A 17217-nucleotide genomic window follows, 5' to 3' on the forward strand; every position below is an offset into this window, starting at 1 on the left:
GTTTCAAAGAAGATAAAAATGTCAGCAATAACATCATTCATTTTGTACTGGCAAGAGAACACTGCTTGTCAGGATGACAGCCACTGGAAAAGTCTGCATTTCTCCCAGATTAGTCTCCTTTCTCTCAATCACCAAGGAAAAAAAGAAATACCCCAATACTTTAGGGTAATGGGTAAATGTTAAAACTAATCTGAGCATGAGGGATGAAATAGATTATTTCTGCTTTAGAGAAGAAATAGTTTGAATGAAGAGTGGAGCCTGTCCTAGATGGTCTAGAGAAAGCAAGACCCAACAAGAACTGTGTCAGGGAAAGGAAAAGCTGTAATACCTCCAGGGAAGTTGGGCACAGGCTCATCTGAGATGCATCTCCCATAGCACTTGCCAGCACTGAATCCTGATGACTCAGCTGAATTCTGCCTAGAATTAAAAGGAAAACAGCCTACAAAGATCTTGAATCACACTATACTGGATGCTCGCCTTATTGTATAAAAAGTTCTGTCTGTAAGGGCTATAAGGATTCTCATGAATATCATACACAATAGAAGACAAGTGGTTGAAAGGTTCAGGGTTTGGACAGTCAATGAGGGAGATGGATGGAGGACACAAAGGAGACTTAGCTGGAGGGATCGGTTTAGTTGGATACAGAGAGTGCAGGAGACCAATCTTCTATGAAAATAAAATAAAGTAAACAGAAACAAATTAATGGGTGCAAAAAAAAGGAAGTTTGGGCAGAAAGTAAAGTGCTTGTCTTGCACCGTTTTATCTCATAGGTAAGAATCCTGTGCTAGGATAAAATGATCGTATTTGGGAGACGTAATGAAACAGGAACAAAACCAATGTAAAAACAGTGTCTGAAAGGTACAAAAGATGTCTGTATCTGTATATGAGCTGAAGCACTCCAGGGTTTTTAGCAAGACTCAACAAGACTTTTGAGACATTTAAATGTTAGACCAGTGAAGGTGCATACACATTATTTTTTGCTGCTCTAACTTATCAACAGCTAATAGCATTTCTGGTTAAGAAAACCCGATATGTATGCTCTTTTTGTGACTAAAGGATAAAATCCTTTTTAAAAAGAGATTTTCAAAAGATTTGGGATAGAGTCAAGGAGGCATACCCAGGTTTTGGCACACATGTTGCACTTAGATTTTGTCAAGGCTGTTGACACAATACATCCTGGATTCTCACCCAGTTGGTTGGATGTCTAGACCAGAAACTCCACTGTGCCGTGCATTTGAGCCAAAGAGCCAGAAAATTTGTGACAAGAGCTGTGATTAGTTCCAGCAGAATCTAAAGCATCGCCCACCGAAAGAGTGAGCATGAGCAAACAGCAGATCAGAGCCCAGCAGCAGCCCAGCCACTTCGTACCAGCCTTGCCTCCTGCCGTGCCTCTTCAAAGGCTTCTGCTTCTTCCTGCTTCTGTTAATGATAAACCTTTGCAAACTGGTCACACAGGTTCACACCAAATGTAGCTAATATCTCCTTAGTTCATCCTTGTCTTTCTTCTTCCATTGCCCAAAATAATTTATTTTTTAAATGACAAGGGGGTCTGTAAACATTCTTGCTAATAAATATTTGCAAGCGCATGAATTTTGTTTCAAATTGAATTTTTGATTCAAATCAAAATCTTCATCAAGCTGTCAAATCAGCAATGCTATAGAGTTATATACAGTTTCAGTGTATTTCATGGTTCTTTTTTGAATGAAGTGGAACATACTTAGAAAATTCCTGGAATGCTACTGAAATGTACTAAGAGGAAAAAAAAGTCTTTCTCATGATGGGAAAAATACAATCTCCAGTAAAGGCACTTAAAGATGTGGGAAGCTTAATACTGTTGGATTGAACCTCAAAAATAATACTTGGTCTGTAAAAAGTGTTTGAGGGGTGGATATCCACAATGTAACAGTACTACCAGTTGTATAGGTCCTCAGGGGAAAAAAGAAAAAAACATGGCAGCGTATGCTAACATGAAGAAAAAAAAAACAAGCAAACAAATAAATTGGGTTTTTTCCCTTGGTTTATAAATATTTTTGGCACATGAATGTAAATGATGAATGTAAATCTATATTTACAATCTGTATTACAGTCTACATTGTGCCCAGAACACAGATGATGAAAGATATCTGTGAGCTGAGCTACATCCTTTCTTTACTAACTAATTTAGATATTTTTTTCCTCTGTTAACTATTTTGGATTATTTGCATGAGATCATCTACTTGTTTAAGAAAAAACTGCTATTTTTTTTTTAAAGAAAATGGACTTTTCCAGATAGCAACATTTCTTAATGAAATGAAAAGCAAACAAGCTACTCTCTGGTGTGCAGAAAACAGTGTGTTCAACAGAGATGTGAAGCTGAAGGTCAGCAGTTACAGCTGGCTGAATCATTATGTCTCAAACTGAATGTCACCCACATAGACACTGTGCTCAGTGTCACACTGAGAGGTTTGGCAGGGCAGGGAGGTACTGCAGAGGTCTAAGAAAAATCAAAAGAGATAAATTAATAAAGCTGATGCCATCTGGAATCTCATCTACTCTCTACCCTCCTCAAAGATGTAGACTGAAAGGGTCTGTCCTTTCAAGATGGGCTACGTGAAGGAGAGGCCGTAGCGTTACCTGGAGAGGTTGTTGTTGGCAACGGTATTAGAAAGAAAGGAAAAGAAAACTCAGAGAGAGGGAGAGAATAGAAATGTAAGAGCTGAATCTCCCAGCATGACTGGGAAAATCTTCAAAGAAAAACAGGGAAAATCTATAACAGTATGAGCACTTTGGCCCACAGCCACAGTCAATGCCTGCTAAGTTCTTATCTGAAGACAGATTATCAATGTCTCTACCACAGGGAGCAGAATGCCTTGCTCCCAGTCTCCTAGTTTTAATTTCCAGCTGTTATATCCCATGAAAGCAGTAAATTTACCCAGTTTAGGGGAAATATTGGTAGGAAGAACTCCCCCTCTTTGTATGTTAGCCTCCATGCAGCCAAAAATGCTTTTACTGAGAGCAGGTGAAGGGGGAGAATGAGTCATTAGTCTTCACAAGCTAAAAACCCCATGGTTAGAGACAACCAGAGCAATTTTCAAGCTGTTGTCTTGGCACCAAGCCCAGTTCCACAGTCAGTGCTGCAGCCCTCCTATAGGCTCTAAAACACCTCCTGAAAGTTCCACAGGTGCTGTAGGATTGTGAACATCCTCACTTGGGCATCCAAGTCTCTTCTACCCACAAGGGATATGATATCAGCAGCATGAACCTACCCTGGGAGGCAGGAGCTGAAATTAAGAGCATATGCTGTCTTGTTCAGCACTTTAATATTTTCCCTAGATCCACATATTATTATGCTATGAATTGTTCTATGAGACCATGATGAGAATCATATAGCCATTTCTCACACAAACAAAACCAGTTTCTGTTAAGTGAATCCATCTGAATACAAGTCACTACTTCTTCTTTCAGAACAAAGATGTCTTAATAAAGATCTTCTAAAATAATAAGTATTTTACAGCAACTTGTAGTTTTACTAAGCTTAGGACAAAAATACCAATTTTTTGGTACTATATAGTGTACAACATAGTTCATTTAAATAAAGGAAGCAAAACTGAAGCTATTAATTGTGAAATTAACTTTTCCTTCTATTAAAGAGAGTGCAGTATTTGTTTTGTTCATTTTAATGTGCAGTTTTTATATGAAATAATTTTGCTTTCTGTTTTAACAACAATGTTGGACTTACTATGCTCTCAGTATTTCAGTAATATGTGCCACAAGTAATTTATAAAGTGTAAGTTGATTGGTTTCCACAGTTAGGTTCAAATGTCATAATGCTTCAAGCTCTAGCAATAACCCCAGGTTTGTATTTGTCTGAAAAGATGACGTTTGGTGATTACATAATCCTTTCATCAGTGAAACTATAGCCAGCATAATCAATGTCCAGCCCTGATGAAAGGAAGGTCTGAACTGCCCCTGACTTTACAGGAAGGCTCTGCTGAGGTAGCCTAGGGCAAAAGCTCTCTAGCAACGTGTCCAGCTAACTCTCCTGCTCTTTCATCCCAGGAAAATGGCAGCACAGTACCTTGGCATCAGAAGGCTTTCAGTAAGTTAAAGCATGAATAACTCATTATCAACTCACTTGTAGTCACTGAACTCAAATATTAATTTTCAATCTCAAAAGTTCAAATTGTAAACCACTAATTTTATTCATTTTTTCTTATATTTTACATGAACTCTAAATTCTATGGAAACTTTCTGATGCCACCCAAATGTGTTGCTGGAGCCCACACATACCACAATTATCTGTACTGCTTCAGTACTCTTGAGAAGTTCTTGGATTTTTCTACATCAAGTTACAGCTATGGAGAGGAATGGAAAGAGCTAAAAATAAATTCTTAATTAAATTCTGTTTTAAAAGTAAGAAGAGAGGGCTGCCATTGCTAAAATGTCTAATGTGAGTAGTGAGGCACAGGAGTAAGACAAATTCAATTAGTAAGGTATTTTATTCACATCGTGTCTGACAAGAGGACTATTGGCTTCATTTTACTTCCCTCCAGATGGAAGATTTGGAACATACTGAATAGATTAATAACAAACTCTTAAAGGCACATTCAGATTTTGTATCATGTTTAAGTGTTTTTTCCCAATAATGCACACAAACACAAATGTATGAGGAAAGGCTGTCACAGCCATTTATCTGGAGTTTCTCTAAGATAATGCCTCATACGGGTCAGCACAGTTCAAGATGTGTTTTTGCAAAGTAATCCTATGGCTTCATGCAGAGAGCTGTGGGAGAAGACAGCATGTTTGCTGCCCATCACATGTGGTAGAACTGAACCCCCAAGCTGTGAAGGGACACGGATATGGACCTGGGGGAGCTATGCACTGGAAGTGAAACACAAACACACTGGGACTCCTCTGCAGTCTCCCTTGGAGAGGAAGTTGTGAACCTTGCCCAATCCTTGCTTCATTTCTCTTCAGAGAGGATTCAGGTCTGGGCCCAGGTAAAGGAAGCACTTTTTAGTAGGTATGATCTAGACAACTGTTTCACTGGAAGAACAGTATTTCAACCCTATTTTTACAATGTTTCTTACAGACTTCATGAAAATATCCTCTCCTCAACATACAGGTTTTATACCAGAAAAAATGGCCCTGTAGAAAGCCCAGCTGCCCATCTCAGCTTGAAGACTTTTCTTTAGGAGCCAGGTGCCCCCTGGGGAATCATCTAACTTTGCGAAAAAGAAGAAAAAAAAAAAAAAAAGGAGAACAGGACAAAACAAGCATCTGTGTTTATTCCTTCATCTTTAAGGAAACTAGCTGAGGCTACAAAATCCTTCAGAGTGAGAGCTACTCACCTGCTCAATATTTTGATCACTGATTTCTTCAAGGTACTTTTTAAAAGGATTGGGTTGATAGGGCTCCTCCTTTTGCTGTGCACTCTTTCCTTTCACCAGCACAGGACGAATGACACCAGGTTTTGTCTTGACCCATAGCACATCCAGGAGAAAAGAGATGGAAGAAGAATCACATAAAATACCTTACAATTTAGAAAATATTTGTTTGACAAGTCAATTCTGGTAGGGCTGTACTGACTATATTATTTTTAAAAAAATTATTAATGATGTGTTTCATCACCAAAGTCATTCAGGTATCATGCTGCCTGGACTACTTCTAATACAGATTGTGGGCAAAAGTGCCAAGAGCTGCTTTTAGGCACAGAACTTCAACATTGGCATGTGTTTATTACTGACAAAAAATAGCTACTGAGCTGTCAGACCGTGGTTTGTGGGTTTTGCTGGCTGTTTTGGTTTGTTGGTTTTTTTTCTGGCTGTTTACTGCAGTTTGATAAGTTCAAGTCACACTTTATGCACAGTCACACATCTGGTTTCACACTGGGCTCCTCAAAACAGTAACTGTGAAACAAGGGAGGACAACCTGTGATGCTGTTAACTTATACCCAGGCAGACGCATATTAGGAAAAGTCTTACTGGGGAATAGTACCAGTGATTACATGCTGGATTTTATAGAGTCATGGAGTCACTGAATCACATAGGTTGGAAAAGACCCTTATCATATCAATCATTGAGTCCAACCATAAACCTAATACTGCCAAGTTCACAACTAAACCATGTACCTGAGCACTCCATCTACACATCTTTGAAACACCTGCAGAATATTATGTCAAAGGAGTAGAAATGTTAAGACAGAGTACCAAAACTGGAGATATATTATTGATTTTAGGTACTGTAAATGATACAAATATAGAATAGAATTGTTTGGAATGGAAAAGGCCTCTAAGATAATAGTCCCACCAATGACCTACCACTGCCAAGTCCACCAGTAAATTATATTACTAAGAGCCACAGCTACACATCTTTTAAATTCCTCCATGGATGCAAATTCAACCACTTCCCTGTGCAGCCTGAAGGAATTTTTCTTAACATTCAGTATAAACATTCCCTGACATGACTTGAAGCCATTTCCTCTTGTCCTATCACTACCTCACTACAATCTCCTTTCAGGCACTTGTAGAGAGTCAAAAGTCTCCCCTGACCTTCCTTTTCTCCAGGCTGAACACCCCCAGCTCCCTCAGCTGCTCCTCACAGGACTCGTGCCCCAGACCCTTCCCCAGCTCCGCTGCCCTTCCCTGGACTCGCTCCAGCCCCTCAGTGTCTTTCTCACAGTGAGGGGCCCAGAACTGGACACAGCACTCCAGGTGTGGCCTCAGCAGTGCCCAGTACAGGGGGACAATCACTGGTCCTGGTCCTGCTGGCCACACTACTGCTGACACAGGGCAGGATGCCACTGCCTTCCTGGCCACCTGGACACACGCTGGCTCATGTTCAGCTGCTGTTGACCAGCACCTCCAGCTCCTTTCCCACTGGGCCCCTTTCCAGCCACTTTGCCCCCAGCCTGTAGCTCTGCATGGGGTTGTTGTGACCCAAATATAAGAGCTGGCACTTGGCCTTGTTAAACTTCACACAATTGGCCTCAGCCCATCCACCCAGCCTGTCCAGATCCCTCTGCACAGAGCCCTCCTACCCAGAAGATCAATGCTCAACATGCAAACTGGCTGAAGGTGCATTAAATCCTCTCATACAGATCATCAATAAAGATACTAAGCAGAGCAGGCTTCAACACTGAGCCTTGGGGAACACCCCTTGTGACTGGCCACCAGCCAGATTTAACTCATTCAACACCACTCTCTGAGCCTGGCCATCCAGCCAGTTCTTCTCTCTAGCTCCCTCTGAGGTTCCCCTGGTTTGGGAATCACTGCCGATCATGCCAGCAGTAGAGCCACTCACCTCAGCGACAGAATGACAGTATCTTTAAGAGTTCAGCTGGAAAAGTACAATTTTAGAGAATCTGATCAGCATGGATATGTGATGTTCATCATTTCAGATGAATTGGATTGTTTAATCAAGAAAAAAATTCCTTGGTTAGCAAGCAGTCAACCAAAAAATTTGACTATTAACTTCTCAATTTAGTATATTTATGATTTTTTTTTAAATTCTAACAGTAAAATCTGACAAGATGGATTGTGGCATAAATTCTAAATGGAGGCTAAGGAATAATTTTAAAATAGACATGTTCAGTGAGCCAGAAAAGGAAGAAAAAATATACTTTCTCACTGGAATTTTAAAAGTAGTCAAGCCTTCAAAGACATGTGATGAAATTTAAACTTTTAAATGAGTCAGTTGTATTCTGCTCTGTTATGAATAACCCATAGAAAATAGGTTTCTGTCACAACTTATGTAGGTAACAACAGGACTGCCATTGAGTTCCTTCTGTGGTTGCAGCACATAGGGGCAGCTTGGCCAGTTGGGACTGAGAAATAAATGTCACAGCTCCCCATCCTCAGTATCCAGACAGGTATAAAAATGCAAAGAAACTTGATTCACTATTAGATTTACTTATAAGATAAATATGTATACATAATAACACCATGCTGTCTGTTTATAAGAGCAATACACTTCATGGGTCAGTCTGGAAAAAGAGAAGCTTACGATGAAAGTAAGCTTAAAATGATGCAGCTGAGATTGCTGGACATAGCATGTAAACTGAGTCATGGATCACCTTAAAACAAGATCTGCAGGCATCCAGCAAGGACAAGGCAAGAGGGATGTCCACTGGAGGGGAAGGTGTGGAGGGTGTTTTGTGAAAGCAGCAGAGGCAGGCAGGTGCACAACACATCCAAGCAGAGCAAGGCCCAGTGAGCAAAATATATTCCCTTAGATTTGTGTTTTGTACTCTCCCTCCTCTCCACAGATAGGGGCACTTTCATTTGTCTCATCAAGTAAGAAAAATATTCAACTGAAAGCAAAAAAGTCAGCCATGCAGTGATATTAATTTTTTTAAAGAGTAGTAACTGTCAAGCTGCATCAAAAACATTTTCATTACAAAGACCAACTTTTTCAAAGATGCAGTGCTTATTTAATGAATTTATAGTCCATAGTTCATGACTATATTTTGTAGGATTCACCAAAAGATACTTATTTTTCTATCAACTCTATTTTTCTGAAAAGCATCTGTAAAATGTCTGGATTTCAATATAAAGGTAAATATACATTTAAAAAGAATGGTACTGCTGTTATCACGTCATTATTTTGCAGAAAAAGGACATGTGGCCTTCTAGCACTCCTCCACACCATGTAACCATGCAATTAAAAGACTATTGTGGTATCTGAAATCGTCAAGGATAAGCTACTCTCCTTTTGTAAGAAAGCTCTTGCAAAGGCATGCTGTAGAAATGTTTTTAAGGAAGCATTTTCTAAACAACATCATGTACTCAAGTGCTGACTGAGTCATATGTCTGTGTCTGACACTGCTAACAGAGTGACAGATATCAGCCAGCAACCAGAATTCTAAACACTTTATTAGCACCCTGACAAGGTACATAAAATCTTTGATCCAAAACTAAGAACTTGAACCCTCTCTTTGATGACAAATGTCACAGCTGACATGCTGAGAAACAATCTAAAACTAAGTTTTGCCAAGGAAACTGTTGGTCTTCCTACAACAACATCAAAAACGGGAAAGGCTGCTATGGTAGCACTGGGCTGCCATCATATGTGTAAAGAACTTTCAGTAAAATACACAGGGCCAAAGCACAAGTTCCAGAGCTGACCCATAATCAGCTGACTGACCCAGTGCCAGGGAATTCTCTGGAATGGGTTTGGCCCAGGTCAGCAAGGTGCACAATTAGGAGTAAGCTACAGGCTGGGCTGGGGTGCACCTCTATAGGCAGCATGGACAGGGCTACCCTCCCTCAGGAACAGAAGGCATTTTGCATGAAAATGAGCCTTGTATAATACCTGTCTGAAAAGTCAGAAGACTGAATGTTGGCTGATGTATGGGCACATTCACCTCTAATTTTCTCCCCTGTTATTATGACACTGGTTGCCCCTGGGATCTTGCTGAAATTGTTGGCTCAGGTCCCAGTTGCAACCCCATTCCATCAGTGGCAGGACAAAAGGGATTTGCCTGAAAGAGGGCAGGTTTAGACTAGGAATTAGGAAGAAATTATTTACTGTGAGAGTGGTGAGGCACCAGAACAGGTTGCCCAGAGAACCTGTGGATGCCCCAACCCTGGTCAGGTTGGATAGAGCTCTGAGCAACGTGGTCTAGTTAAAGGTGTCCCTATCCACCTTTGGCAGGGTTGGAACAAGACACAAACAGAGTTCTTCAGAGATCTGCTTGGGAATCTGGACTTTGAATTATGGATGCAGGTCAGATAGAAAAGAATGTCTGGAAAGATGACAAAGTTTGCTGGTAATAATAATTAGGGGACTAAAAATATTGATGCAAATAGTTACAGAGAGATCTTATAATACTGAGTGAGTGAATGAATGATAAAAAGCAGGTGAGACATAACTGCATTCATAACTGACACTTTTCACAGCAAAAAACTAAACTACATCCTAAATTTGCTCATACTCATGCACCAATGAACTAATTAGCTGAGAAACCAGCTCCTACTAGTCAGGAAATATATCTTGACTTTATTGTGTACAGTTCTGTGAAAACACTGGCTTGCTGCTCAATACAATTAAGAAGAACTAAATAAAGTATTATAAGTCATTAAGAAAGGAATAGAAATGGCAATAAAGGACCTTATCACATCCGCCTGTAAATAGAAAGTTCTGAATTCAGAGCTATACAAAAGCAGTTTATGGTTTTAGTTTCCCAATCTCAAAAACAAAAACCTTTTGAAAAAGATATAGAAAAGGGCAAGAAGTGTCATTGGTGATATGGGACAGTATCCATACTTTTCAAAGAATGACCATACATGAAACAGAGATGACTGGTAGTGTTAGGCCAAGGTATTATTGTTAATACCTAGAAAAAAATTGATGTTATTTAGAAAGGGAAGAAATAAAAATTATTTGCTATTTCAGTGCAAGACCTGAGGTCAAGTCATAGGTTGAAAACAAAGGAATAAAGTACTATTTTGCAACATGCATAATTTAAAAGTAAAGCTTGTTGCTAGAGAATGTAATAAATATCAAAATATAACAAAATTCAAAAAAAATGGAAAAAATAATGAAAGGAGATATAGTCAAAGATTGCTAGAAGAAGAAATTGATTCAGGAAGTCCCTAAGATTCCATTAGTTGAAATACAAGGGAAAAAATTCTCATCTACATCTCCTTTTTCCCCTAAGCATTCATTAGTGGTCACTGTCACCTGTGAAGGCTCCATGATTTCTCTTACAACTCTTCTTCATAAATTTTGGCCCTAACAAGATGAAATTGTGATCAGAGCTAAAATGAACATCTGATATATAATCTCCCTTTCTTACTTGATCTTACCCTTGCTTTTCACTCATTAAAGCAGCTTTGACTTAAAACAGAGTGTAAGAAGAAAATAGATGCTAGAATCTTTTTCATTTAAAATTGCACAAATGGAATATTAAAAGAGTCCAAGAACCAGCAGTCGACTCTACTGCTGTCATACACCACAAGATTCAGCATGACTGTAGTTTGGCATTTGGCCCATGGGTTTACAAGTAGTGTCCAGATTTATAGCTACTTAAAACAGGTGTGTATTCAGTGCAGAAATAAAACTGATACAGCTCTGTAGAAGCAATGCAGCTTTGTAAAGAGATACTGACTGGAGTTTTTTTCAAAAGACTAAGAAAGAAAAAAATTAATAAAATTCTGTGCTTGTGCAAATTTTGAAAAACAGTGTATCAGATCTGTGCTATACATACCAGCTGACTCTCAGTTACTATAGGCACCGATTTGTTAAGGTTTGCCTGCAAAAAGATGAAGATATATAGTATTACATGCAATATCTTTGTGATTATAATGCTGACCAAAAATAAATTCAGTACAGTACTAGGCTTAGCTTAGCTACAGAAGCTTTTCCCACTGATGCAGTATGATGCAGTAAGAGAGAATATAAAACATTCACATTTCCAGTTTATTTCTAGATATAATCAAATGCCTGTTAAGATTTTAGGGGTTCTTTTTCCCAAGTGCAACAAAATTTCCCTTTTTCATCTTGATCTATTCTTGATCTATTCTTGAAATTTAAATCTCATTTAAATGAGATAATGAGCTTGTCATTGTCTGTTAATTTTCAACATCAGTGTTATTAACATTGTGAATAGTGCTGGGCTGAGTACCTTCTCAACCTTTTCTCACTTTACAGTAGGGAATCAGAACAATCCTACTTAACTGTACATGTCAATAATATGGACATTCATTTTTCCAGTTAACCATGAGAAATTCCTATCCAGAGAATCATTGTATTATTATTAAAAATCAGCAGTATCGTCCCTAAAGCCAACAGAAATGCATTACTGTTAGTATTAAATAGTAAATAGAATCATATCAAAGCCATACAGTTTCAAAAGTTGTTAAATCACAGCTGTAGTACTTAGTTGTCAGCTGTTATAAACTGAAGTTATTTTTCACACTTTTTATACACTCCCTTGCTGTTTGTACAATCATTTACATCCTTAAAAGGTTCTGAAGTTCCTAAGAAGATAAAAGCTGAGGCCAAGGCAAATCTATAACATTTTAATTGTTAAATGACAGGCTATTTCAACATACTTCTATAATCTACTACTCTATATAACCTACCGAATTAGCAATATTACCATATGTGCATACATATACCTTTACATGTGGTGGTTATAAATAATACTTTAACATCACTCATAAACAAATCTAAGTTCCTCTTTTAACCAAAAATGCCCTCAAAGCAACATTTGGACAAGCATCTCAATATTAGATATCATAAATACAAAAAGAAGGTAATTTTACAGAAAACCACTTCAGTGTGCCCTTTCCCTAATGGCCAGAGGACAAACCACTGCCTGGATTATTAACAGGGGCAGAAATAGTCTTTCTATATCTTACTAAGAAAGCAGAACAAGAGAGGAGGAAACAGCTGTGATGCGCCTAGGCTATTATAGACACCTAACACATCCCTCAGGAGACTCTGCTGCAGAGTACAGCAATGACAGTGTACAGGAGAGCCTGGACCCATCAAGTTCAGGCACCACAGCCCAACCTGGAGAACCCAGTCTGTCTCCTGAAACACAAAAAATTCAACACAGCTGTATGATTTGTTTCATTCATCTAGAATGCTCTGGTGGAAATAGAAAAAAAAAAAAGTATTTGTAAGCATGATTTTCCATGTCATCCCTCAGCTTCCCTAAGGTGGATGCCTGAATTTGTGGTATATGTCCATATTCCAGTTTTGGGAGCTGGAGATTTGCACTGAAGTATTATTAAATACACTCTGTTCTCAAAGACTACCTCTGAAGTACACTCTTTTATTTCATTAAAAAGCTCTCCTCTGATATTCTTCCTAATTAGTATGGGCCAGCACAATCTGTTTAGCAAAAATCACAGTATGCAATAAAATATGCATACTGCCACATTCAGGAAGCAAAATTGAATTGATCAGTCAAGCATTGTGCTGGCATAAAACTGGGAGACCTCTGTTACTTTGCCAGCACTGCTTTGATTTGAGGTTCAATAGAAGTGCTGAATGATGAATAGTAAGCTGAGATTTCTCACCACATGTCTAAATGAGTTGCAAGTAAAATACGGAACCTGCAGTAACTGTGTATGCTAGAGAGAATTAAAATGTTAATTGGGCTTAATGTTTCAATAGTTGAACTAATGACTCAATATAGATATTTTCGTCATATGTTGGAATGTGTGTGCAAGTGACAAAACAGCTTCAATTCATCTAAACTGCGGGGTTTTAGCCAGCTCTGTATCTTGGAAAGAAAAGTTTGGATCAACCTTCAGATTCTGAAGGATAAGCAAGAACTACAGGACTTCTACCAAAGCAAGTCCCCTATAGTGCAGACTGAGTCCAAAGAAATCAGCACCATAACAGTCTGATTAGCAAACAGCTGAACTCCTGCCCCAGGCTTGAAGGAAACAACAACAAAGAAGTGTGAGGAAATTAATTTTAATGTCATATTCACACAGGTAAAATTATCAACAGACACAGCAGTGAAGAAACTCCAACCAGGATGGATTTACTACAGTGGAAGACACTTCAAGTTTCAAATGCACTGTAATATATGTGCTTGTCTATGCTAGTCATCATCTGATATCACAAGCAGATGCTTGTTCAGACTCACCCAGGACTGCTTAGGAGCAGACAAACTAAGCATTTTTGCATGCAAAATATAGAGCAATTGTAAAAGTACTTACATATCTGGTTTCACGCCCCACTGCTCTCTGCAGTGTTGTTGACATCTTGTAAAAAAACAAATAGATATATAATCAATATATAGAGTTACTCTGTACAGTATCCCCAAGAGATTTTCAACATTCTGAAAATTTATTAATTGCTCAAATTCAAGAAAACTTATGTTTTCCAGAAAGATTCACACCATATGTGAAACTAAGGCATATTTAACTTTTGCTTGTATGTTTATTGTAGAAAATACTACTTAATTTTACTGCTCAGAAACATTGATCCTGCCCTACTGAGGACAGAATTTAATATGAGAACTCTCATAACAAAATGCTTAGCCATAGGTATCATTGCCCCATTAAATTGAAGTTACATTTGCTCACATAATACATAATATTACTTGTCCATGCTTTCATTTGAAAGAATTTGCCTTAATTTGACTAATCCATAACATTTATAAGGTATTTATATGTCAGTTCTTTTCTTCTTCCATGCCTGTGACCTTCTTTTACCCTCTATTAAGCATTTTTTTACCTCATTCTGAGATCCTCATCACTTTTATCTTGGTCCCTGTGCTACATCCTGTTAAGCTCACCTTTTCTCCCCTTTTATTTGATTTCATGACTGCCAAAAGATGCCTTCCATTCTCAATTGCCCAAGGAAGTGGTTTTTGGATACCCCAACTCAGCTTGGTAGCAACATTTTAACCACTCCAGATTCTACAGGCATGGAAAAACATGTAACACTGTCTGCCCATCCTTCTCCTGCTATCACATTTCTTTCTTTCAGCTTCTTGGAGTCCAATTCACCACTGCATGCTGACTGACAGAAGTAATTTCTTTTTAAAAAAATAAATTTGAATTGTATATTCAATAAAGCCACTGGTAAATGCTAGACTTATGCCCTATTCTTGCATGGTTGACTGGACATTCAGCAGGATATTTTGAATGGATTAACTTTTTAATGTGTTCATCTGCCAGAAATTCCTTTCCTCACACTTTTAGTTGGATTTCTGCCATTTTCACTTTCCTATAGCTAAGACAAGTAACTTAATTTTACTTGGAGCATACTGAATACAAGACCTTCTTCCCTTGGTTAGCCATTCTTCTGAACCCAGAAAGCACATCAGTATAACTTAATGAAACAAGTTTAGAAATAGAAAATTAACCCTGCCTCTCACTACCTACTTCTTAGCTATCCAGGAGAAAGAGATGTTGCAGACATCCTCCTTCTGGGAGTGGTGAGGCTTAAAATGAAATCAGAACTGCAGAGCAAGTCCAACTATTAATTTAATACTCCCACTGTTTGAAAATAAATAATGAACTTGGAAAAAAACCACTATGCTCTGAAAGATGCTTTCCATCAAAGCTAGAAATATTGATTCCTTTGTAGTAAGGACACAAGGATGGGATGAAGTCTGGGAGAAAGCCAAAGACCCTGCCATACGGCAGGCAAGGTATGAGAGATTTTTTAGCCTCTGGAGCCTTAATACACTCTTTCATAATACATCTCCTTCTGACTTCAGGAGAGAACCCTGCAGCAAAGACTGCACTGACTCCAAGGCTACAGTTCTGTCTTTCCATGCTTTTTAACCACCAAACACTTTTGATTTTTCATTTCTCAGCTGCAGCTTTGAGTTGCCATTGGTTTTACTATTGCAGAAGCCTCTACTGCCTACTGATTTTGCCTGCCTTTATAATTACTTGAAAAGAGCCCTTGCTGTGCAGGTGGGCTCATTCACCTACCTTGCCAACATCTGACTCTGTGCTTATCTGCAGAAAACTTGGAGAAGACTCACACCGGCGCTGGAAAATTATTTTCAACAGAGAATGGACATATTAATGACAAGAGACAAAAGCAAAGGAGGAGAATAAGTCCATTCCACATACTGATGGGTTACCATTGTCAAGGGGTCCTGCAGGACTTGATCGATGACAGCACATAACTCTTCTGTTTGTTGTCTGAGCTGGGCAGGGGAGCACATCTGAAAAGGGAGGATGGATCACTCAGTTAAACTTTGCTTTTTGCTTTCAAATATAGATCTGAAACATAAATAATATCACTACCTCTGAATGAGTGTCCAAATCAGTGCCTTCAGTCACGCTAGCAGGCTTGGTCGGCTCTTCTAATGCCTGCAATTCAAGAGTTATTGATGTGATACTGAGTTGAAAATTTTGAAAAGCAAGCAAACAAACACTTTTTCCAATACTCTGTTTCCAAAGGTGACTCCTTCTCTTTCACCATGGAAAGATGGAAAAGAAAAAGAAATTACAGGCCTAGTAATTTTCTTTAGGTTACCAAAACCTGATTCAGAATGTAGATGCGTGTTTACAAAGAAGAGAGTATTCAAGAACCATCTCCACTTATAGAAAATCAGAAACTACCAGTTTGAATTGTCTTCTCCATCAACAATGCCCCCTCCTTCACAGTAAATGTGACACAGTGAGTGTGCACTGTGTGCCACAGAGGTGCTGGGGGCTGCCTGCTGCTCGCCAACAGAGAGCCAACACCTGTGAGCAGGTGGATAAGGCAAGGACTCAAACACAGAGGAGGCCCTTTCCTTTCCTTCAGTAGATGTTTTCTGTAAAAAGTGTCTCCTGTTTAAAGAGGATGGTGATTTCACTCTGCAACAAAAGTACTGTTTGCCATTCTTGGGTTTTAGCTTGAAATCAGAAATGTATGAAGCAAAAATATGTTCTATACTCTATTTGATCTCATTTAGCAGGTATGCAGTCTCTCTAAAACAAAACACAAGCTTCTTGTGTTTGGCTATACTGCTCACTTTCCTATACCGGTACTTGGAGCAGGTTTGAGATCACTGGAAATCAGTTTGCCAATCCCTTCACTTTATAAGGGTCACAAAACACCCTCAAAAAGGCAAAATCCACTGCTCAGTTCCTTTTTCATCTTCATCCAGCATCTGTGAAGCACATTCTCCCTGCCATCACCCATTTTTGCTTTGAAGTGATTTTCAAATAGACACCGTGCTGAGACCAAAAATTATTCTGGAAGCCTGCTGATGTGTCTGCTGAAGCTGGACTACAGGGAAGGGAACTGCAAGGTTTGCAGAGTTTTTTTGTTTAACACATTATGGTTTTGTAAGGTTTCATTTTGTTAATTTATTTTTTAAAGTATAAGAGAAAAAAAGAGCATTCCAGTAAAGCTCTTTTTCATGCATGTGGGATTCTGTGTTAATGGACTGAGGTGGCTATGAGGGTATGCCAAATACAGGAGACATATGTAGACCTGTGATGAAAATGTCAGAATCTTAAAAAAATTAAAAAGAAAAGAAGCATACTTATTTCTGAGTTTTACTTTGCTGAGTACATTTGATTTCTTTCCTTTTTCAGCTACTGTGTACACCTAAGTGAAAAGTTAATGACAATTTATTTTTAATATTATTATAATGCAATACACAAATGATCTTGCACAAAAGCACATTTATGGAACACCGTGTCTTCTACTAAAATTAAAAGCAGTTTCTTTCCAAACATTTCTTCCTTCCTCTCTATCTCTTGACAAATGTGTTGGCCTTAGAGTAGTTATAGTTCAAAATTTAAAAAGTAAAAGT

General features: G+C 38.6%; 1 protein-coding gene across 6 annotated transcripts in view; it reads right to left on the minus strand.

Annotated features, from left to right (window-relative positions):
• Positions 1-17217, minus strand: part of MLIP (muscular LMNA interacting protein) — a 106364-nt gene that overhangs the window by 20871 nt on the left and 68276 nt on the right. For 4 of the 6 annotated variants that reach the window (XM_088053848.1, XM_014263352.2, XM_088053847.1 and 1 more), the window contains exons 6-11: positions 15713-15778; positions 15547-15630; positions 15392-15451; positions 13661-13705; positions 11188-11232; positions 5331-5456 (exon numbers count right to left, since the gene is read on the minus strand). In XM_088053848.1, coding sequence (XP_087909974.1) covers positions 5331-5456; positions 11188-11232; positions 13661-13705; positions 15392-15451; positions 15547-15630; positions 15713-15778 — 426 coding nt within the window. The remainder of the gene's footprint in view (positions 1-5330; positions 5457-11187; positions 11233-13660; positions 13706-15391; positions 15452-15546; positions 15631-15712; positions 15779-17217) is intronic. The other 2 variants (XM_014263353.2, XM_088053849.1) reach the window with 1 other exon arrangement.

Source organism: Pseudopodoces humilis, chromosome 3 (assembly GCF_049639895.1).
Source record: "Pseudopodoces humilis isolate 2021_Gansu_Grassland_sample_001 chromosome 3, ASM4963989v1, whole genome shotgun sequence".
In the NCBI taxonomy this organism is placed as follows: Eukaryota; Metazoa; Chordata; class Aves; order Passeriformes; family Paridae; genus Pseudopodoces; species Pseudopodoces humilis.